At 53.1% G+C, this 23,346-nt stretch overlaps 1 protein-coding gene across 1 annotated transcript in view; it reads right to left on the reverse strand.

Moving 5' to 3' along the window:
* CSMD1 (CUB and Sushi multiple domains 1) overlaps positions 1–23,346 on the reverse strand; it is a 1,021,666-nt gene that overhangs the window by 90,030 nt on the left and 908,290 nt on the right. Inside the window, exons 43-48 of the mRNA XM_036250552.1 lie at positions 22,020–22,197; positions 18,283–18,428; positions 17,487–17,567; positions 16,428–16,541; positions 9,480–9,668; positions 3,906–4,052 (exon numbers count right to left, since the gene is read on the reverse strand). Of these exons, the coding sequence (XP_036106445.1) occupies positions 3,906–4,052; positions 9,480–9,668; positions 16,428–16,541; positions 17,487–17,567; positions 18,283–18,428; positions 22,020–22,197 (855 nt within the window). The remainder of the gene's footprint in view (positions 1–3,905; positions 4,053–9,479; positions 9,669–16,427; positions 16,542–17,486; positions 17,568–18,282; positions 18,429–22,019; positions 22,198–23,346) is intronic.

Consider the following 23,346-nt stretch of genomic DNA (forward strand, 5'->3'; position numbering starts at 1 on the left):
TAAATGACCAGTGACTTTCCAGGTGACAGAGATGTCAATGGCACGGCTCCGTGGTTCCCACAGCGAGACGTCTGCATGTAACCTTGCTCTAAAATGTATCCAGACACCCCACGCCAGAGGACGGAGCGGCAGGAACCACACACAGCGCTGGCGGAGATGTAGGGGGGCGGCTACCCTGGAGGACAGGTCAGTGGTTCCTAACAAAACTAAACCTACTCTTACCCTACGGCCCATTAACCGTGCTCCTTGGTGTTTACCCAAAGGCGGTGGAAACTCCTGTCCACACAACCTGCACACGGATGCTTTCAGCAGCTTCAGTCGTCACGGCCACACCTTGGGGACAACCAAGACGCCCTTCGGCGGGTGATGGACAAGCTGCGCTCCATCCTCACAATGGGACGTCATCAGCACTAGGAGGACACGGCCTCTCAAACCAGGAAAGGTCGTGGAGGAACCTGGAGTGCGTGTGGCTAAGTGACGGGAGCCAGGCTGGAAGGCTGCACACTGACTCCATCTCCGGGACACCCTGGGGAAGACAGAGCCCGGGGGACAGGGACGGACGGATGGTGGTTGCCAGGGCTGGGTCGGGGGAGGGGGGAGCAGAGGAGCAGAGAGCAGTCTTGGGGCAGTGAACCTACTCTGTGCGACACTGTCGTGATGGACACATGTCATCACACATTTGTGGGAAATCTCTGTGTTTTTCAGTCTGTCTGAGAATTTTAAACTTCTCTGAAAAAAAAAAAAAGTGTAATAAAGGACAAAAAATCTACAGGCAGGTGTCCAGTCTCTTAGTTTTAAGTTTAGATGACCTGCAACTCTTAATCCGTGTGAAGGTAGAACCTTGACTTTCTGATTCAGACATGGCAAAGGAACACAGGAAGGGTCACATGAGACCCCAGCCCTCGCCCCGAGGCCGGCCACCCACTTAAATAAGCGTATTAATCATCGGAATGAGAAACGGTATGATACTGCTTTGGGCTCCATATTTGAAACAAAATAATTCTCAACACTGAAAAAATAGAAAAGAATCAATACTATGGAGAAAATGGAGCAATGTAACATTTCACAATCAATGCCATTGTCTTCCTTGCCGGCGTTGCTGAGGGGTCTCGTGAACTGTACAGTGCAGACATTAAGCCTGTGACAGACGGGATTTGAACAAAGCTGAAAACAGTGCACTGTGTCAGGTCAACACAAATCTCACCGTGGCTTTAATCATCCCCTTTGCAGGGAGACGTTTTTCAAAATTTGAGACAGGAAAGTGCTAAAATAAGAGGCTTACACAGAATACAACGTTTCAACGGCTAGAGGCTCTGCATCAAATTTACCCATTTAGAGAAGGGGACTTTTTATTCCTACAAGACCAGTTTCATTCCTGCTTAAAATCCCACTTATTCCCTTCAGGTGAACTGAGACAGTGACATTGAGAAGGAGAGTATTGGGGTCCCGGGTCTCCTGGAAGAAGAGGCTGTGAATGCACCCTTCCCTGTGGGGGCTCCGCACGGGGCTGAACTGTCCTCGGAAGTCAGCAGCAGACGCTGTCTGCAGGCGTGCCCTCATGCCCAGGGGCCGCGGCTCGTGCCTGGCCTGGCTGTCACCCTTGTTCCTGGGAGAACACCCCAGAGAATGCTCTCAGCCGGGTGACTGCAGTTCTATTTCATTTGATAAAAGGACTGATTTGTATGAAGTTGAAATCCCCTTACCCGTGTGAGATGCCCTTGGGCCAGGCCGTTTTCGGGGGCCAGAGTTTCTAGACTAAATTTTGTCATTAGTAATGAACCAAAGTATCTGGCGTAGGAGAGGCAGGCTCAGAACCACTCGCCTTGGCTGCCACGGCCCAGAACCACTGGGCCAGCACAAGAACCACACCTGAAGGGGCAGGGAGGCCCACAGTCCTTGGGTGGCACCTGTGACCTCTGTCACGCTCCGGTCTGCCCAGAAATACGATCTGAGGATGATGACCTGTACGGAGTCCAACCCCTTCTAGTTTCTCTCCTATTCTCCAAGTCTCTTCTATCACCAGCGTCTCAAGGTTCCCGTTCTGTCCTCGCGCACCTAGGAGAAGGTGTGGGGGCTCCGAGTGGGGACAGAGCTCTGAAAGGAAGGGGAAGATGAGAGCGGGGTCCTGCCTGCGGGGTTCCTGGCTGCGTCAAGAAGTACGCCCAGCGCCCCATCTCGCCACCGGCTGTCGGGAATGTCACACCTGTCCGAAGGCAGAACACGGGCGGGCTGCCTCCCGGAAACCCCGTCCCCTACCCTGGCGTCCCCCTCTCCCCACACTGCTGGGACACAGGTGCCCTCTACTGCGGAGGGGACACCGCCTACTGGGCGTCCGCACAGCACGTAACCTCCACGCGGCGCTGGCTTCACCGTCTTTATGTTTGTTTTTCAGGGATGCTGATCAGTCACAGCGCTCTGACGCCGCATGGCCACCCGTTCCAAGTGCAGGGGACAGAGGTTTGCGGGGCGGCGTGGGCTCCCTGAAGGGGTCAAGCCCTGCACGCGAGGTTATATTTCAGGCGCATCTTCGTTTACTCCCCGCCCTAAAGTCGCTGACGGTGAGCTCCTGGCAGAGGCCGTGCAGTCGCTGGATTTTAAGGGAACAGGTGGTCAAAGGTGTGTCTACGTATCTACGGATAGACATGTTTGTCCACTGAGGGAACACACACGTTCGTGGCCTTTCCCGAACGTTCCACTTCCCTGCTCTCCCAGCTCAGTTCAACGAGCACCTGCTCGCGGGTGATCGAGAAGGTCCTTGAGAGAAAGGACTCGGGGTGCAACCCTGTCACCAGGCTACTGATGAACAAGACACACCGTGTCCACCGGGTTCACCCACACCGCCCGCTTCTGCACTTCGGAAGGAAACCCAGCAATTCTGAAGGTTTGGAAACGAGGCATTTGATGACTGCAAATCCTGCCACCGCCCGAGCCCTCTTCGCCACTCGCTCTAATAAGAGTCAATTTCAGCTGTGAGCTCCGTGCGGCTTTTTAAATGGCAGCATGGGGGGCGGGGGGAGCAAAGGCCTGTGTCTGTTTTATTAAACTTGACGGAGGAAGAACATGAATCCCGCACCTACTGTCTTCACGTCACCATTTCATGGTGCGTGCCGGCTGGAGAGAGCCGGGATCTTTGCTGAAAGCACTGTGACTTTCTCCTGTTTCTCCCTCAAAACGTGGTCATCGTGGATGCGATAAAACGCCAGAGCAAGGCTGAGCCGTCCTCCAAAACATACACTGTTCAATGAGTGTGTGCTGTGGGCAGCTCTTCGGGGAGATGCACCTCTATTTTACCACTGGCTGTTGCTGAGTTCCAGGATCTTGAGAAAAGTTTAGATTTTTTTTTTTTGCTTCGAAATTAAAAAGTATCAGAAATATACTTGTCTGCCCACTGCTTTTGCAGTACGAACATTAGGGGGGGTCAGATAAAACCGACACATGCACACAGGATCTAATACAGCGCATGCCACAGACAGATGGCGTCTGTACACTGTCTAAAGAGACATACAGAGGCATAGGCAATAAAAAGTCACTATGAATAATGATTGTTATCACTTATAACAATAACAGCATTATGAGGGAATCTTCCTGTTGGTTTCCCTAGCATTTAAGCATATTTTCAATTTAATTTATATAATTTTGTCTTTGGGGAAATGTCTTTGCTTTCTGTGATATGCAAGTCTGTGGTGTATGAGGTGAGCAGTATATTTGTAAATTATTAATCAACACAGTTCATTTTTCCTAAATTCAGTTAGAGGTATCACTCAGTGAACTCCCCATCATATTGTTTCTATTGAAGTTTATTATTCATCTTAGAAAATGAGGCTCATACTATCTAATTGTTGAATTGAATGTGATCCTTTGTGTTCAAAGCACTTTTATGTTCAAAGTAAATCTCGCCAACTCACCTGCATAACGGATCTTGAATCCTTTCTTACTGGTTGCGTGATCGGTGGACCAGCGGAGGAATAACTGGTTGCTCCTGCTCGTGAAATTCAGTTGCTCCGTGTGGTTCCCACTCAGGACCACCAACAGAGGGCTCTGACCGGAAGAACCTGCGTGGATCGGAGAAACAACCGCCTTTAGGTGGCACCTACGCGAGGTGCACTACCTTTAGCTTTCTATTAAACTGGCGTCTAGATGTACAACATACAGCTATTTATGTCCAAGGTGGAGAAGAACATTCCTAGTGAGTGTAGCACAGATGTGTCCCTGACCACAATGAACTGATGGTCCACCAGAACAACTGCAGGTGTGCCGGCTGTTGACCACATAACACCTGACTCAGGAGCCTCAGGGATAAAACAGCAGTCACTGAAGACACCAAGAAACAGCCCCCTTAGCATCACATCCTGTGTGGCTGAGGAGAAAGGACACGCCCATGATATCCTGGGGGGCCCACCCCTGAGAACACTCGTCTGGGACAGCGGTTTGGTAACATCTGGCAAAAGTGAAGTTTTATTTCTATTCCTACAAACCACAGCCCGTGAGCAAAGTTGCTCTTTATGTCACGAAAGGTGTTTCCCAGCCTCTTATTTACAGCGGCGTTGAGACCTGGACGAGCTGTTCGGAGGTTTGGAGAGGAAGGCAAAGTGCCGGGAAGGAATTCCGTGCAGCACGTACCTGAGCCAGGAGAGCAGCCCGGCCCAGCCCGGGTCACTCTTCAAGCAGAGAACAACTGAAATCCGTGTGCACAGAAGTGTAGGACAGCCCGTGTGCACACATCCCACCGTGTGCCGTGCCTGTGTGTGCCGTGCGTGCGCATCGGGGTGATGGTGCGAGACAGGAGAGGGAGGGCGGGAGCCAAGTGGGGTGTACAAACAGGACAGCCCGTCTCACCAGGTCCCACCCACCACACTGCCCTCTCCGGCAGGTGCAGGCCGGGAGACGGGGCCGCCCCAGCTCTCTGTACTCCTGCTCCTTAAACAATGAAACGAGGCCAATTTAATAAAACCCTAAAATTCATTCCATCTAGTACTGAGACCATATCTATGTATTTAGAAAAATTTTTTTCTTTTTACTTTCCATATATTTAAAATTCTTCAAATTCGATATGTAGCTCATGGAAACAAACGGAGCGTATGGTCCACCCTTGTGACACTCATCGCCATGGAAACGTGGTGTTATTTCCGGAGGGCAAGGGGCAGCGGCGGGGTCACAGTGGCACCGCCTGGGCATCGGCCCGCCAGTGAACTGGCACCGCTCACGGTCTGAAGGCCCCACTGCTCTTCAGCACGCATCTCACGCCCGGAAACATGTCACGGGAGGGGGATGGGTGCCGCCAGGCTAAGGGACTGGTTCTCTGAGAGCGGCGCGGGACTGCTCCCCCTGCAGCGAGGCCGAGGGACACGGCCTCGTCCACGGCACCTGCTAGCCGGAGCGGCTCTAATGCGCCCAGATGCAGCTGCCAGGGGCTGACGTCTCCTCGCCCCACCGACAGTACGCGGAATGACTGTGTTGGGACGTTGGGTCTTTAAAGCATAATTAAGGTGGCCCTGGCCAGGTGGCGCAGTTGGTTAGTGCATTGTCCTGATACCCATAGGTGGTGGGTTCAATCCCAAGTCAGGGCTCATTCAAGAATCAATCAATGTGTAAGTAATTGGAGCAACAAACTGACGTCTCTCTGTCTCTGCCCGTCTCTCTCTCCCGTCCTCTCTCTCTGTCTTAAAATAACCATTAGAAAGATAATTAAGGTTAAGCGAGGTCATTAGGGTGGGACCTAATTCCACATGACCGGTGGTGCCCTTACAAGAAGAGGAACTCGGGACGCAGACACACGCAGAGGGGCGACCACGCGAAGACACGGGGAGCAGACGGCTTCCGAACCCCGAGGAGAGGGGCCGCGGGGGAACCAGCCCCCCGACACTGGATCGCCGCTCATTCAGAACAGTGAGGAATGGAGGTCAGAGCAGCCCGTGCGCAGACAGCCGCCGAGGCCGTGCACATGGCTGGGCAGTGCTCCCTGCGGTCAGCGCGGAGGACGGAGAAGGGGAAGCCCGGGAGGGCGGTCACTGGACCACTGTCCTGGAGAAGGACGACCGTGTTTTATAGCCGAGGACACAGCAGCGTGGTTCGCGCGCGGCTTTTCGCGCAATGGCTGCCTACGAGATAACGTATGCTCTAAAGCACAACGCCCCCGGAGATCCCTGAACCTGAACTTACAAAATGGAAAATGTCACTGTAAATGGCAGGACTCGAGAGTCAAGTTTCAGGTAGTAGCGAACTCACTCCCAGCTCTTCCTGCTTGCCCTCCATTCCCTGCGCCGGCTTGGACGCACCCCTGCAGCCAAGCACACGCGCTCGGGCCCCACACACACACGGCTGCCGACCAGGGGGGACTAGCAGGGACTTGACACACGAAACCAGCCTTCGTTTTGACCCCTTCCTTAACCAGGTTCTACAATGAACAACATTTATTTTTTAATTGAGAAATATCTACTACAGGAGCTGTAGAGACTAATGTACTCCTGGGCTAATAAAGTTTAAAGTCAATAGATTCAACATGTTTTTTTTTTTTTGGTCCACTCGTGAGCTATAAAAAGGGCCACAGTCTTAAAAAATACAAAGAAAAGAGGGAGATACGATGAACATGACATTTACTGAAACAAAAATGCCAAAGCTTAAACCGGTGTTCACATAAAACCCTGACCTTTCATTTCATAGAGAAAACTTGAGACTAGAACAAACCCGCTCATAAAACTCTGCTCACTCTGACAGCAACTGCTGTGACTTTGTCTCTGTCTCCTGCACTGGGGGCTTACAAAGGGGGGATGACCTGTCCTTATTTTGGGAGATCAAATTGTGAGAATTTAGGGCATAAATGATCGCTAATGATTTTCCTCCTGATGTTACACAATGTAGAAGACAGACGGCCGAATTCTAGCTCAACTAAAGCAAAACAAAGAAACAGTCAGAAATTTAAAATAATTATTAAATATATTTCATTACATATAGCATTATAGAAATACATATGCACACACAGACACATGTGCACAGCACATGGACACACATGCCCAACACATACATGCACATGTATGCGCACACACAAAGTATACTCTCACACAGGCATATACAACATACACATGTGTGCACACACAACCCATGTGCACACACATGGACACACATAGTCACACAACATGCACACACAGGCACTCACCCTGAGGTTGGCTGCTAGACTGTTTTTTTGTTGTTGTTGTTGTTGTTTTTTTATCCTCACCCGAGGACATTTTTTGATATTTTGTTCAAATAGAGTAGGAGGGAGAGAGAGAGAGAAACATTGATGTGAAAGGGACACATCGAGTGGTTGCCACCTGTACGACCCAACCAGGGCCGGGGACAAACTGCAACCGAGGTACATGCCCTTAGCGGGAACCGAACCCGGGTCTCTCCGGACCGCAGGCCGACGCTCTAACCGCTGAGCCAAACCAGCCAGGGCTTGTTGTTTTTTTAATCCTTACCCGAAGACTTTTTTTTTTTTTTTGCATTTATCCTCAGAGCAGGAAGGAGAGAGGGAGAGAGAGAAACATCGATGTGAGCGAGACACATCGAGTGGCTGCCTCCAGCACGACCCAACCTGAGCCAGAGACAAACTGCAAGGAAGGTACGTGGCCTTAGTGAGAACTGAACCCGGGACTCTCTGGTCTGGGGCCGGCGCTCTAACCACTGAGCTAACCTGTCAGGGCTTGCCTGTTTTGTTTTGTTTTTTTCTGACTCCTAATTGGCTTCAATCATTTACCTGACTCCTCATTGAAATAAGAAGCCTGTTTTTACACTTGGCTGACTAATTACTTCTCTTCATCCTGTAGACTCAGGGAAAAGTCTTCAGTGGTATGTGTTCCACCGTACAGCTGCCCCCTATCTGTGGGGTACACGTGACAAGACCCCCGAGGACACCTGAAACTGTGGGTAGTACTGAACCCCGTGCGTTCGATGCCACCTCCCCACTTAAGGACACGTCTGGCTTCTCGTCGGCCTATCCGGACGCAGGCATCACTGCCCTTCCGGCTGTGACTGGGTAACGAGGGGACTGGAACATCGGCCCTGAGGTGCCAGGGCAGGTGGCCCCGCCAACTGCTGTGTGACTCACGGGGCGGGGCGGGCATCCCACACGGAGGCCCTGGACAGAGGGACGATCGGTCCCGGGTGGACTGCGTGGGGCTGCGAGAGATTCCAGCACACTCCTCAGATGCAGGGCAATTTAAACCTAATACACTGTTTGTTTCCAGAACTTTTCGTTTACTATTTTTGGACGATGGTCAACTGTGGGTGATGGGAAAGGTGGATAAGGGGGCTACTGTGTATGTAAAAAACAAAAGCTCTGAAAACACTGTTTCGTATCCTCTGATTCTACATGTGCACACGTGAAGCTGACGCCCAGACCAGCGGTTCATCTTTGGAAATAACAGAAGGTCTCCAGGGTGGATCCGTGTCAGCAGTGTGCTGGCGCCGGTCACCAGGCAGGACGGCCAGCGGGCACACACCGAACCGAGTCCAGGGCAGGTTTGCTCCCTGAATCGGCTGCCCTTTGTCTGCACGCAACGACAGACTTGTCAGAACATGGGAAACCCTGCTATTTTATGCAGCCGTGATTGTATGTTGGTCTAGTTTTCTGGGGGATGATAAAGAAAAATATTAACATCGGTTTCATTTCAAATTGGCAATTCAAGCACACTTTATTTGAAGCACTGCATTCCTATATGAAAAAGTGTGTTAGCGCCCTGGCCAGGGTGGCTCAGTTGGTTGAAGCGTCGTCCTATACAACAAAGGGTCTTGTGTTCGAGTCCTGGTCATGGTACGTACCCAGGTTGCGGGTTTGATCACCAGACTGGGCGCATACAGGAGACAACCAGTCCATGCCTCTCACGTCGATGTTTCTCTCTCTCTCTACCTCCTTCCTCTCTCTCTAGAGTCAATGGAAAATGTATCCTCGGGTGAGGATTTAAAAACAGTTTATTAGAATTGCATAAAAATTTTTAAGACTAATTTCTGAGATCATCCACTCTAAGTCCCCATGCTGTACAATGAAGGATGGTGACGGCACAGTGAGCACTTTGCAGAGAGTAAGAAAGTATCTCGCGTGTTCTACTGACAAACCTCAGGGGAGGGGGAAGGGCGGGAAGCGATTAACCAATGACGGATCTGCGTATGTGCACAACCCCTGGACACGGACCATGGTGTGGAAGGCCTGGGCGGGGGCGGGGGCGGGAGCAGGGTGTCAATGTGGGAAAAAGAAGGGACAACGGTGATACTTTCAGCAATAAAGACCCATTTTTTTTTAAAAAAAAGATAACTTAAAAATAATAACAAGTAGATAAACGTTGCAACACTAACAAAACGACGATGTTCAGAGAGCACTGGATTTCTGAAACGGCCCAGTGCAAGAGGTGTTCGGTAGCTCGCGTGTGGCAGAAGCACTGTTAAGGGCGTTTTCGCCACCTCACGCAGGGGTCACCGGCATGAGAACCAAGGCGAAGCGCACTCACCGTCGAATACCTCCAGGGCGTCGAACTGCCTCTCGCTCTGGAAGGTGTCCACAAAGACCGTGATGTTGTGGGTCGGCTCCACTCGGACGCTCCAGGAGCAGGTCTGCGAGTTGAAGTAGTTGCCAGGGTAACCCGGGCTGAGGATGACCCCCGAGGACTCTGTGCGGACTTCGTGGGCTGGGCATTGTGCTAGTGAGAAAAGTCAAAGCTGTCCTTAATAAAGCGAACGTCTCCTGGCATCTGTGGGATGGTGCCGACCCCTGTAGGCAGGGGCCAAGGGAAGGAAAAGGCACTCCTGCTAGCTGATTGAACTTGATGCGGGTGCAGACTCAGAGACCTACACTGAGTAATGATGAGTAACATTGTAACAGGGCCCTGGAATTTAGAAGAGAAGTATTCACATACACTACAGGAGGATTATACATGTATAAAATATATGTTGACAGCCAGGGTGATTATATAGATGGCTTAGGTAGATGGAACCCAGATGGGTGATAGATAAATAGATGCCAGATGATAGATAGATAGATAGATAGATATAGATAGACAAATAGATGATAGATAGATGCTAGATTTAGATGATAGGTAGATGATTGATAAATGATAGATGCTAGATAGACAGATGATAGATAGATATAGATAGATGGATAGATAGATAGATAGAAAGATAGATAGACAAATAGATGATAGATGCTAGATATAGATGATGGATAGATGATTGATAATGATAGATGCTAGATGGATAGCTAGATGATTGATGATAGATAGATAGATAGATAGATAGATAGATAGATAGATGGATGCTAGGTAGATAGGTAGATACAAAGATCCTATTTAACTCTAGGATCAAGGAAACCAAGTCATCAACCCAATCCCAGGGCAGCCAAGACTGAAGAAGTTGCCAGACTGAGCGGAAATACTGACCCCACAGGTTCTCTCCACCTGGGCGAGGAGGTGGATCACGACTCGTCCCACTGACCTGCCCTCTGGGAGTGAAGCGGACTGATCCGGCCTGAGCGTGTCCACCGCTCCCCATCACGAACTGCACTGCCCACACACCGAACTTAGGGCCGTGCTCTGGGGGTTCCGCCACAGCGTCCCCCGCTTCCCCAACTCAGTGAAAAGTGGGACTCCACCTGTTCAATGTAACACCACTAAACCATGTGGGATTTTGTGCGATAATAGAAAGTTAGTATTCATCTCTGCCTTGGATCATATTTCCACTGCACTTATAATAGTACATTTTAAACATGACGAGATGCTTGCGCCACGGTGAGAGGCCGGGGCTCGGAGCTCCACGGGACCCTGGCCGGTGTGTGACGTAGGAGCAAGGACACCTAGCAGATAACTGATGGTGACGAATCACTACGTGTGGACAAGTGGACACGCTCTGCCCTCTGCTTTCTCTTCTCCCTTTACCCAACCCCGCCCAGGTTAATCGGAACAAAACTAACCTCACAGGTGAGAACCCACAGGAGGAACCAGCAGACCCCTCAGTGCGCACTTTCTCCCATGGCTCAATGGCATTATCTTCCAGAAATAGTTCGCTGATAGAACTATTAAGGGAAGATTATTCCTATCATTGCTCACACATAAACAGAGATGTTTAAAAAGTCAAGGGATCAGATCAGCTATCCATAATGAAAAATGTCCTCTCCCTTAGAACAGTAAATGAATACTCATTTCAAAATAGACGTTTCCCAACCAGGTGAACAAATCTTATGTAATGTGTTTTGAGTTAAGTAATTATCTGTTTAAAAAGTACTTTTCCCTCTTTTCTTTCGCCTTCGTACTCTCCTTGAGATGTATCTTAAAACTTACAAAATGTTTAGGTGTAAGACCACCAAAAATAACATTTCATAAAACTCTTTTAAAAAAATGTATTTTAAGTCAATTGTAAGACTATTTACAATGTTAATCAGTGGCAAGTAATATAAAAAATAACCCAAACCAAAACACGCAGAGGAAAACATCTTAGTGTAAAAAGTCTTTTCTTCTGTGACAGTGGCGAAAGGTCACTCTGTCATTTCAAACACGAGCATGTGAATGTCTCTTAAAAGAACACGACATAATACGTCAGAGCTTACGTCCTGCATCTGCCAGGACCTGCCTGGACCAGGTGGCCAGAGCCCAAGGGCAGAGCCAGCCCAGTGTGCCCTCAGGCCGTGGTCGGATCAAGCAGGTGCCCTTGGCTCCCTTCCACCTGGGCTTTGCGTGGCCAGTGCCCGCGACGCCGGCTGAGCCTGCCTCCCTGACCTCAGGAGGCTGCCTGGGCACGTTTCATTTGGGGTGAGAGCCACGGGGATCCTGGGCCTGCAGCTCTGCTTATGAGGTGCCCAGGGCGTCACACCTTCTGGGAACAGCCCCGTCCCTGAGCTGGTGCCACCCGCCTGGGCAGCCGCAGGGCGCTCCGGGGCGGAGGCACAGGGTGTCGTCAGGGGAGATCCTGGCTCTGGAGGGCCTGTCTCTGCTCCTCAGAGAGGCCTGAAGTGGACTCGTGTCCCATGTCTTCCGTCTCTTTCCACCTGCTCATGCGAAGGCCTCCTGTCTGTGCCCCGGGGGCTCTGACCCACCGCCCTCAGCTGCTCCCCACTCCTTGCTCCTTCCTGTCGCTGTCACCACCACCGGGTTTCCAAGACGTCGTGTTTCTCGGGGACACTCAGGCCTCCCACCAGGAGCTCTGTGTGGGGCTCCTGTCAGGGACGCCCCAGGAACCCGCCGCTCCCAGCACCCACTGGGGCTCTGAGCCCACACGCCACACCGGGTCGTCCGCAGCAGGGGCCGAGTCAAGCACTGGATTTAAAATGGTGACGACTGACCCCTAAAAGCACTAGAACAGTGGTTCTCAGCCTTCCCAATGCCGTGACCCTGGAACACAGCTCCTCATGCTGTCTGTGGGCGCATCTGCGTGTGGGCGGACCCGCCTGGCGACCACAGAGGAGCGCTGTCTCGGTTCCTAAAACCATCGGAAATTCGTCTTTTCCTACGGTCTTAGGCGACCCCCGTGAAAGGGTCGTTCGACCCCCAAAGGGGTCGTGACCCACAGGTTGAGAACCGCTGCTCTAGAGGTTTGAGAGGATCGTGAAAACCAGAAGTCAGTCCACAGGGGCCCTTGAGCTACAGGTGGTCATGGGGGTGAGGTGATTACCCAAAGGTCACTGACTGTCTTTCAGGTCACTGAAAACCATCTCTGTCTAACTGGTTAAGGACTCATTTAGAAACTGGCTGAATTCCCCCAGGAAGAGGCCACCTGATGAGGCTCTTTGAGAATGGGCCGGTCTGGCTGCCAGCCCACCTTGTACCAGTCCCCTCCCCAAACACCCCCAGGAGCCACGCCCCTCCCCAAACACCCCCAGGAGCCACTCCCCTCCCCAGACACTCCCAGGAGCCACGCCCCTCCCCAAACACCCCCAGGAGCCACGCCCCTCCCCAAACACCCCCAGGAGCCACGCCCCTCCCCAAACACCCCCAGGAGCCACGCCCCTCCCCAAACACCCCCAGGAGCCACGCCCCTCCCCAGACACTCCCAGGAGCAAGCTGCCCAGCTCCCTCCCCCTCCAGCTCTTCCTATTTCCAAACCCTTATTATCACTTCTCCTTCTTTTTTGAAATGCTTTCATTTCCTTAACCTGAGAAACGTCTCTTCTGTGATATCCCAGGACCCTTCCTCAGGGGCAGGGGACTCGGAGGTGGGGCTGGAGGGTTAGCTCTGCACAGACTTGACATACCCAATGTGACCAGCTGCTGCCGGCACCCCAGGGGGGCGGGGACCTGTGTGCGCCTCTTCACCGGCGGTTCACCTGCAGCCTCATCACGCCCTCTCATAACCTGTCCAGCGCTGCTCTCCCAAGTCCCCTGCCCCTGAGGAAGGGTCCTGGGACCCGACCCACACAGCCAGCCCTCAGCCCGGCACTGCCCGTGAAGGCTGGCGTCTGAATGGGGCCTGAGCCTGCGGGACCTGAGCCCTCCCTGGTATCTGCAGGTGGACAGTCAGAACTGGGTCCCGCTGTAGGACATCAGCTGGTGTCACCGAGACCAAAAGAATTGCTGGTGATGTAAACCCTTCCAGACCCTCAGTCGGGGTCTCCATTAAGACTCGTATCCAACAAGGTAACGTTTTTCTGCGTATGTGGCAACGTTTCAAGGGTTTGCTACCATTGCTTCCAAGGAACCCCAATCCCCGAAGGGGCCATCCTGTCCAAACAAGCCCTGGCAGCCTGGCTAGGAGGGCTGGAGAAGCAGATTCATGGCTAAAGTGAGTTTTCATGAGGAGGTGTTGGGGGGCTGGCCCCCCTGGAGCCCAGTGGAGTCAACCAGACGATGGAAACCACGGGAAGAAAGATTAAAGCGAGACTCAGCCCTGGCTGCTTTGGCTCCGCGGTGGGAGCGTCAGCCCGAGGACCACAGAGTCTCGGGTTCGAGTCCAGTCAAGGGCACGTACCCCGGTTGCGGTTCGGTCCCCGGCCCTGGCCGGGGTCCTGTGGGAGGCAGCCAGTTGCTGTGTGTTTCTCATGTCGATGTTTCTCCCCCCCTCCCTTCCTCTCTCCCCCTCTACCTGAAGATAAGTAGAAAAGTATCCTCGGGTGAGGATTTTGTGAAAAGCGAGTGTTCAGTGTTGGATGACGGACAGCTGAGCCCATTTCCTTTCTAAATAAGGAGCCATGTGGGTGCCCGCAGCTGGGCCACCTGTCCCTTCCCCTTAGACAGGTTTGCTCCTGAGTGAAGAGACCAGGCTGCCCTGAGTGGTCACTGCCGGGGCAGAGGCACGGGGACCTCGCCGAGTCCAGGGCCCAGCACTGCCCACACAGGAGCGAAGCACTCAGGACCCCGCCCGGCGCTGACCCTCTCTCCTGGGGACTCGAGAGCTGACGTCCTTCGGACAGAAACCAGGAGGACCTGGCCGAGGAGCTGCCCTGTCTCCGGGCTTTGAAGGAGGACGTGAACACGTGAGTTCTCCAGCTGAGTGGGGCTGGCTCTGCTGCCGGCCACGCCCTCTGAGAAATCTGAGGCTGTCTGTGGGGTGAACATGCACCTTGATGTCTGTTAACTTTTCTGTAAAACGGCCAAGGAATCGTTTATGTCTGACCCCCTAACTTGAGAGAAACCCCACAAACAGGTCATTGTCGCTGCCGTGAGGTGGTACTGACACACTCATTTTTCCGAGAAATTAGGGACGTCAGCCTCCTGCCTCAGCACCCCAGGTGGTCCCCAGCATCCAGGAGAGGCCGGAAGGGCAGGTTTCCGAGCCCCCCCACCTGCCTGGTTCGGTGGGGGCTGGAGTCACAGCAGACAGAGGGGCTCCCCACACACACAGGCACTCAGGCAGGTACAGTTTGAGAGAAAACTTTTCTCTGAAATGACCTGAGAGCATGGTTAGCTCACAAGGGTTCCTCCCAGATTTTCTTTGGAGGTTTCCTCTGTCTCCCGGTGACTGGCATCCTGCCTCGTTGCCTGGTGCGCAGGAGCCGACCCCCCGGGAGAAGCAGTTCTAGGGGTGCCACCTGCACAGCCAATACCGTGACAAGGGGACTGCTTTTCACAGGGGGGCGGTTAACCTCGTGAAACACTGACAACGGTGACTCACTCACGTTCCCTGCGTGGTCACGGTGATCCCATAAAGTCACGTGGCCCCTCACATGTGAGCCCAGGGTGTTCCTGACCTGCCCCAGGCCATCGAGAGGGTCCGGACAGAGACCGGGCCCTCCACTGGGTGTGAACCCTGAGGCTGCTGCAGGGCCCCGATGACGCCTGGGAAGGGGGCGGCCCCTCTGAAAGCAGAAGCTGTGCCCCCTGATTTTGAAACCATAGAATAAAACCCATTTTACCTTCTGAATTTAGCTTTTTAAAAAATCCTCACCCAAGGATTTTTTTTTTTTTTAACTTAGAGAGTAAGGGTGGAGAGAGAGAGAGAGAGAGAGAGAGAGAGAGAGAGAGACTGATCAGTCGCCTTTCTTATGAGCCCCAACTAGGGGTCGAGCCCACAATCTTTGGTGTATGGGCTGATGCTCCAACCAACTGAGCCACCCAGCCAAGGCTATAGAGCTTTTGATCAACACTACTGCTGACTTATCTTGGGCCATTTTAGCTTATTTATATATTTTTTCAAGTTATTTTTTCTTCCAATATCATTGAGAGGGATGTCTTCTAAATTACATTTTAAAAGTGATCTAGTCACCCGGCCAGTGTGGCTCAGTGGGTGAGCGTTGGCCCTGCACCAAGAGGTCGCCGGTTCGATTCCCGGTCAGGGCACATGCCCAGGTTGTGGGCCTGATCCCCAGTGGGGGGCGTGCAGGAGGCGGCCAATCCATGTTCTAGCTCATCGATGTTTCTGTCTCTCTCCCTCTCCCATCCTCTCTCTCTAAAAATCAATAAAGAAAAAACAGTGTTTAAATAAAAGTGATCTAGTCATATTCAGACCCCCTGAATCGGCAGATCCAGCCTCAGCCCTTGTCCTGCTCTCGTGTGTGCTCTCCGTGCATGGCCTGTGCATTTCAGAGACACGTGACACAGAAATGTGTGCTTCTGTTTACGTTTCGGTGTGTACAGAGAAAAAACACAGCAACACGAGCTGATTCTGTGCGCGCTCAAGTGTTGAGAGAGAAGGATGGTGACGCCTTCAGTCTGCCCTGAGATGCATCAGAAATATCAGCAGGTGACTAGATGGATAGGAAACAGAGACACGGTGACACGGGCGGCAGAGTGCAGGTGGCGGGTATCCTGGTTTCATTGTGAAATTTTTCAGCTTTGCTTTTGTGTTTGAAAATTCCCCAATACACTGTCTCAGCTGATGTTCGATCTTCTCGACCACCTGAGAGAGGCCGTTTCTGTGAGCAGGGGTTTGAACCCCCGTGCACAGCGTAAGGTTAACTCAGACCCGCACGGGAGCTCAGGCCGCTCCAGGCACGTGGCGTTCACGTGGGACAGGGAGGCGCAGGGCAGACTCACGTACCTTCGCACGTCGGCAGAGGACCTTGGAACTGCAGCTGGGAGCTGAGCTTGCAGGTGACCGTGTCCGCGCCGGTCAGCGTGTATCCGGGGTGGCAGTGGTACCTCACGACATCTCCTGAAAGAGTCCACACGGACACCAGGGGTTGAGCCGCTGCGACGTTCAGACTGTGGGCACGCGGTGACCTAGCACAGGGAGGCAAGGGCAAAGCCCCCCGCACCTACGCCGCCCTCGTCTTTGGGCTGTTTGACAAACCCGTTTCAGGTCCTCATTTATAAAGATGCTGTCTTACACCTAACCAGTATCAGGTCAGAAAGTACAGGCCCGCGTCTCCGCAGCGACGCGTCTCCCCCGTCAACTTCCCTGAGGGCTACAGAAAGTGAAATGGGCATCGGGAGTTCAGCTGTGAAACACCATGGCCTCGATATTCCCGAGAGACCGCGCCGTGACCTTGGCCTGCTCGGCACGACGGTCCCCTGCGCTTGGCCATTCTGAGGGTAGGAGAAATGAGGTCCCCAGGTTTGACCACAGGACAGAGCTCTCATGATCGCGACTGAGAAATCCCAGGTCACAGGACTCACTCTCGGACACGCGTGTCTGATTTCCTAGTGGGACCTGATGCTTCGCTAAAGACATAGACCATTAAGAGCACGTGACATTGCGGACTTTCTAAATGTGATCATGAAATGCGTCCACCAATCACATCCCCGTGTGGACGCGAGGCCAGGGTGACCCTGACCGCTGCTCTAGCCACAGAGGATGAAGTTGTAGTTATCACCCTGCGTCCCTCTGTCTGTCCGCTCCGGGAAACGTTGCCCAAGAGGAAAACACGAGCTACTGAACGTTTGCCTCGGGGAACGTGCTCAGCGTGACGGAAAGAAACTTCAAATGCCTGACCCCAAAGGTCACGGGAGCGAAGAAAGGAAACCGTGTGGACCCGACGTGCGACCTGTGTGCACAGCCGTGAAGGAGCCATTCGGGCGTCCTCACACTCGGCCCCTGGTCGGAGCGGCTGTCGGGCGGGAGGGGTGAAGCTGGTGGCCCCGAAGGAAGCCACATTACCTATTTCGAAGTCCTCGTCCTCGCTCAGCATCTCCGCCTGGGGCACGGCCGGGGGAGGTGGACACTTCTTGAGCTGAAATGCTAAGTGGTTCCCGAGAAGAGGAAAAGCACCAGTTACATTTGCTGAACAGACACAACTGTTACAGAGTCGCTCTCTACGCCGTCACAGCGCTTGGGAGGGTCCGCGCCGGTAAACCAGGGTCTTATACAATCTGCAGGCATCCTCTGCTCTCAGGATAATTTAACACCAAGGATATCCAGGCAATGAGGAAAGGATACCATCTTAAAGTGGTAACATTTCTATACAGCCCCTCACGATACTGTAATTCTGTAAGAGAAACACTTGACCCAGAGCCTGGTTCCATGTCCACATCAGGGGGACAAGGTCTCTGTCCCACCCCAGGACTTCCATGGTGGTGGCCATCCTCATGAGACCTGAGGGACCCCTATACTTATTTCCACACTACGTAGCATTCATTCTCAAAATCCTTGGGGCTGGCTCCGCCCCATCGGCAATTACACGGACGCTGAGGCCACCAGTGAAAAGCACCCAGGTGTGTCAGTGGCGTCCACATCAGTTTCATTCACAACACACTTGTCTTGGAACGAATCCAAGCTCACCACAAAACACAGCTGAGAAAGGTGTGAAATAGTACAGATATCAAGCAAAAAAAAAATAAAGGGTCCCCGGTAACGCTGGCACCCAAGGCGATGACATCAGCTGGGCACCAGGCGCGAGCCAGGAGCGGAGGAAACCGGATGGGGGTCTCTGCCCTCGCGGGGGTAACACACTCACCATGGAAGTTGAGGACGAAGAAGCCTCCGTTGGAGAAGTCGCTGTGGAACTTGAGCAGGACTTGGTTGGTGGAGCTGTACGCGGTCTCCAGGGCTGTGTTCCCGCTGAAGACGCCCAGCTGGGGTGAGCTCTGGTCAGGACCATCCCTGAGAAGAGAGAGGACGGTCTGAGCGGAGGGCCCAGCTGAGGCCTCCGGGAACAGCCGTTCTCTTTGAGAGCTGGGCTCTGTCCCCCAGGGGCAGGGCGACCCGCCAGGGGCAGGTGCCGGGCTGTGTGCACACCTGGACACGCCCCTCTGACTCGGCGTCCACCCCCACGGCCCACGGCTGGCCTTCCAGAGGATGTGCAGAGACCTGGCCATGAATCTAGTGACCACAATCCCTCCCATTTATCAGCTTTCTGCCCAGGTCCACGTCCAACTCGAACTGCAGTGGTGCCTCTGCTCAGGGTGGGCTTCATGGAGACCTGTTACTGCACTGAAATCTGTAAAACTGAATAAAACGGCACCATCTACCGGATGTGTGTGGAAATTTCAGGATGTTTTTCCTGTTGCCCCAGCTGGCCGGACCCCCGGCTCCCCCTTCTCAGTTCGACAGGGGCCTCTGCACCCACCTGCCACACCCGCAGGTTTGTCGGGGTGAAATCGCCAATAGCAGCGGGTTGTTGTTTGTTTTGCTTTCGAAATGGCAGCTTCACGTGGCCACCTGGCTATTCCAAGTTCCGTGTTCCTCCTCGTCCCTCACCGCTGGTTTGGGGCCTTCTCATCCCCCCTCAGGAGTTACTTCTTCAGCCTCGGAGCCAAACTCTCTTCTTGCCCACAGATAACATTCACCCCCAAACGAGACTAGACCTACTGCAGCCAGGGTCTGCTCTTACAATCCCCCCTGAAGCCACTCGGTGAAGCCTCGTTGCTCTTGGAATGGAGCCCGGAATCCTTAGCACGAGTTACAAGGTCCGTGGGGACTGGCCCTCTACCCGGGAGGTCACCTCTTCTCTCTCCAAGTGCTCTCATGGTCAGCACACCACACCCTGCACCGTCCGGTCCCGGGGTCACCGCTCAGCTGCCGACAGCCTTTCCGATCCCATAACCAGAACACCCTCACTTTACCACAGCTTCACCACACTCACACTCACACACACATCCCCAGTCACACAGCCACACACCCACACTCACAGCCACACACACTCACTCTCATATACATGCACACTCAGACATGCACTGACACACACTCACAGACACTCACACACACTCTCACACACACTCAGACATGCACGGACACACTCTCAGATGCACACTCACACACCCACACTCAGTCACACACACTCACTCTCATACACACTCTCAGACATGCACGGACACGCACTCAGATGCACACTCACACACCCACACTCAGTCACACACTCACTCTCATACACACACTCAGACACGCACTGACACGCACTCACACACACATTCACACACACATTCACACACACAGTCACACACACTCTCATACACACACTCAGACATGCACTGACACACACAGACACTCACACACCCACACTCAGTCACACACACTCACTCTCATACACACACTCAGACATGCACTGACACGCACTCACACACACATTCACACACACATTCACACACACAGTCACACACACTCTCATACACACACACTCTCATACACACACACTCTCATACACACACTCTCATACACACTCACTCTCATACACACACTCAGACATGCACTGACACACACTCACAGACACTCACACACCCACACTCAGTCACACACACTCACTCTCATACACACACTCAGACACGTACTGACACGCACTCACACACACATTCACACACACATTCACACACACAGTCACACACACTCTCATACACACTCACTCTCATACACACACTCAGACACGCACTGACACGCACTCAGATGCACACTCACACACTCACTCTCATACACACACTCAGACACGCACTGACACGCACTCAGATGCACACTCACACACTCACTCTCATACACAGTCACACACACTCTCATACACACACACTCTCATACACACTCACTCTCATACACACACTCAGACATGCACTGACACACACTCACAGACACTCACACACCCACACTCAGTCACACACACTCACTCTCATACACACACTCAGACACGCACTGACACGCACTCACACACACATTCACACACACATTCACACACACAGTCACACACACTCTCATACACACTCACTCTCATACACACACTCAGACATGCACTGACACGCACTCAGATGCACACTCACACACTCACTCTCATACACACACTCAGACACGCACGGACACGCACTCAGATGCACACTCACACACCCACACTCAGTCACACACACTCACTCTCATACACACACTCAGACACACACTCACACACCCACACTCACAGACACTCACACACACTCTCATACACACACTCAGACACGCACGGACACGCACTCAGATGCACACCCACACACTCACTCTCATACACACACTCAGACACACACTGACACGCACTCAGATGCACACTCACACACTCACTCTCATACACACACTCAGACACGCACGGACACGCACTCAGATGCACACTCACACACCCACACTCAGTCACATACACTCACTCTCATACACACACTCAGACACACACTCACACACCCACACTCACAGACACTCACACACACTCTCATACACACACTCAGACACGCACGGACACGCACTCAGATGCACACCCACACACTCACTCTCATACACACACTCAGACACGCACTGACACGCACTCAGATGCACACTCACACACACATTCACACACACAGTCACACACACTCTCATACACACACACTCTCATACACACACACTCTCATACACACTCACTCTCATACACACACTCAGACACGCACTGACACGCACTCAGATGCACACTCACACACACATTCACACACACTCTCATACACACACACTCTCATACACACACACTCTCATACACACTCACTCTCATACACACACTCAGACACGCACTGACACGCACTCAGATGCACACTCACACACTCACTCTCATACACACACTCAGACACGCACTGACACACTCTCAGATGCACACTCACACACACACACTCACAGCCACACACACTCACTCTCATACACACACTCAGACACGCACGGACACACTCTCAGATGCACACTCACACATGCCGCCTTGTTCACTGCGATTTCGTCTCTAAGTTTTCATGAGTTTATTCCGAAAGCACATCCCGGTTCCGAAGTCGGGCTCCCCATCCTGGTCCCTGGGCCTCCCTACTTGGGCCCTCAGAGTATCACAGGGACCCACTCAGGAAGGGCGCCCGCGCTTCAGCCCAGTGTGCCCTGTGCGTGCTCAGTGACCCCACCTGCAGTGTCGGGGGGCTCTGTGCGCAAACCTTTCTCCCAGGGCTGCAGAGGCCTCACCCCCTCACGACGGTGGAGGAGCCCACCGGCTTCGTGTTAAGGAAAGAATCGCCCTGATGTGTAAAATAACAGCCGTGGGACCGTCTCCTACATTCGGAGTCGCCCTGGGGAGAGCTACCAGGTAGCGAAACCCCGCCAGGTTCCGTGACGTCTATTCCCCACATTTCTCAGTTTGGCTGCACCGTCTCCTCCCCAGGGTCCGCCTAGCACCTCGTCCCTCGGTGGTCGGATGCAGGGGCTGGGAGTGGCCCCTAAACCCCGCCGCAGGGGCCGCGCCGTCCATACCACACCGCGATGTAGTCGTTCACGGCCTCGGTCTGCAGCAGGGTGAAGTTGATGTAGACCCCATGGCCCGGGGGCACAGTGACCAGCCACAGGCAGTCCTTCAGGACCGGGTACTCGTCGGGAAATCCGGGGGAATAGATGGTGCCGTTCTGAGACGTGATGTTATACCCGCAAGGAGCTGAAACGAAGCACAGAGAAGGGTCCCCACACCGTCCACGTGGGCGAGGACGCAGCCCACGATCTCCGAGGGTCTCGTTCCCTGGACAGCGTGCTCCCTGAGGAGGGATGACTGCCAACTACGTCTCAGGAACCACTCTGTCCGAACAACTGCCCTGAAGCCTCAGCACCGCGGAGGAATTACACCTCCAAGCTGTCGGCTCCATGTCAGGTATTCGCCAACTCGCAAGATACCTTCAGGACCCAGCCGTTGCCGTGTGACTGACCTTTCGTACGCTGTCTCCTGGGCTCCTGGGTGATCGCAGGGCTATCCTGCGTGAGGGATCACGTGCGAATTATGCATACATGTAAAACTGAAATTTCCTGTTTAAAGAGAGGTTCCCAAGGCCTACTGGAAGTGTCTGAGACAGTGGCATTCCTGTCTGTTCACCTTGGGACAAAGCCGTTATCGCTCCCCTGCAGCCGCCGCCTGGGGGGGATGAGCCACGGCGGCGGCTGCTCACGGGGCCCTTGCGATCTCCCCGCGTTCAGCCGTGGGAAGAGCTACAACCCCATCAACTCGGCTCCGTGTTACTTATAAGTTCATATCCACTGTTGCCATGGCAATGACTTTTATTCATAAAACATGAAAATGACCACCTATTGGCAGAATAACCTGGGATGTCTTTTTTAATCCGTACGGGGGCATCATCCATCCAGGTGTAGACAGGCAGGACCTCATCCAACGGAAAAGCCAACAGATGTGCGGTGAGTGTGTCACCAGCAAGCCCTGGTGGGCTTTTAAAGACCAGCCGCCCAAGGTGTGACATTTAAGTGGAATGACCGGGCCAAAGTACATAAGAACAATAAAAAGAAAAGCTGAACAACAACGGAAGATGGCGACGAGCCGGTGGCGGCCTTACATGCCGGATTCACCGCACAGGTGCGTGCTGGCCTCAGACGGGCAGGGAGCGTGGAAGGGCTGACTGGTGAGGGTTTGGGGTGAGCCCCTTAGCAGAAGGGTGTGTGGGGAGCACCTAAGTTCTTTTTTTTTTTTAATCCTCATCCAAGAACATTTTCATTTATCTTCAGACAGAGCAGGAGGGAGAGAGGGAAGAAGAGAGAGAGAGAAACATCCACGTGAGAGAGACACATCTGGCTGCCACCCACA

The sequence above is a fragment of the Molossus molossus genome, unplaced genomic scaffold (genome assembly GCF_014108415.1).
Source record: "Molossus molossus isolate mMolMol1 unplaced genomic scaffold, mMolMol1.p scaffold_m16_p_9, whole genome shotgun sequence".
Classification (NCBI taxonomy): Eukaryota; Metazoa; Chordata; class Mammalia; order Chiroptera; family Molossidae; genus Molossus; species Molossus molossus.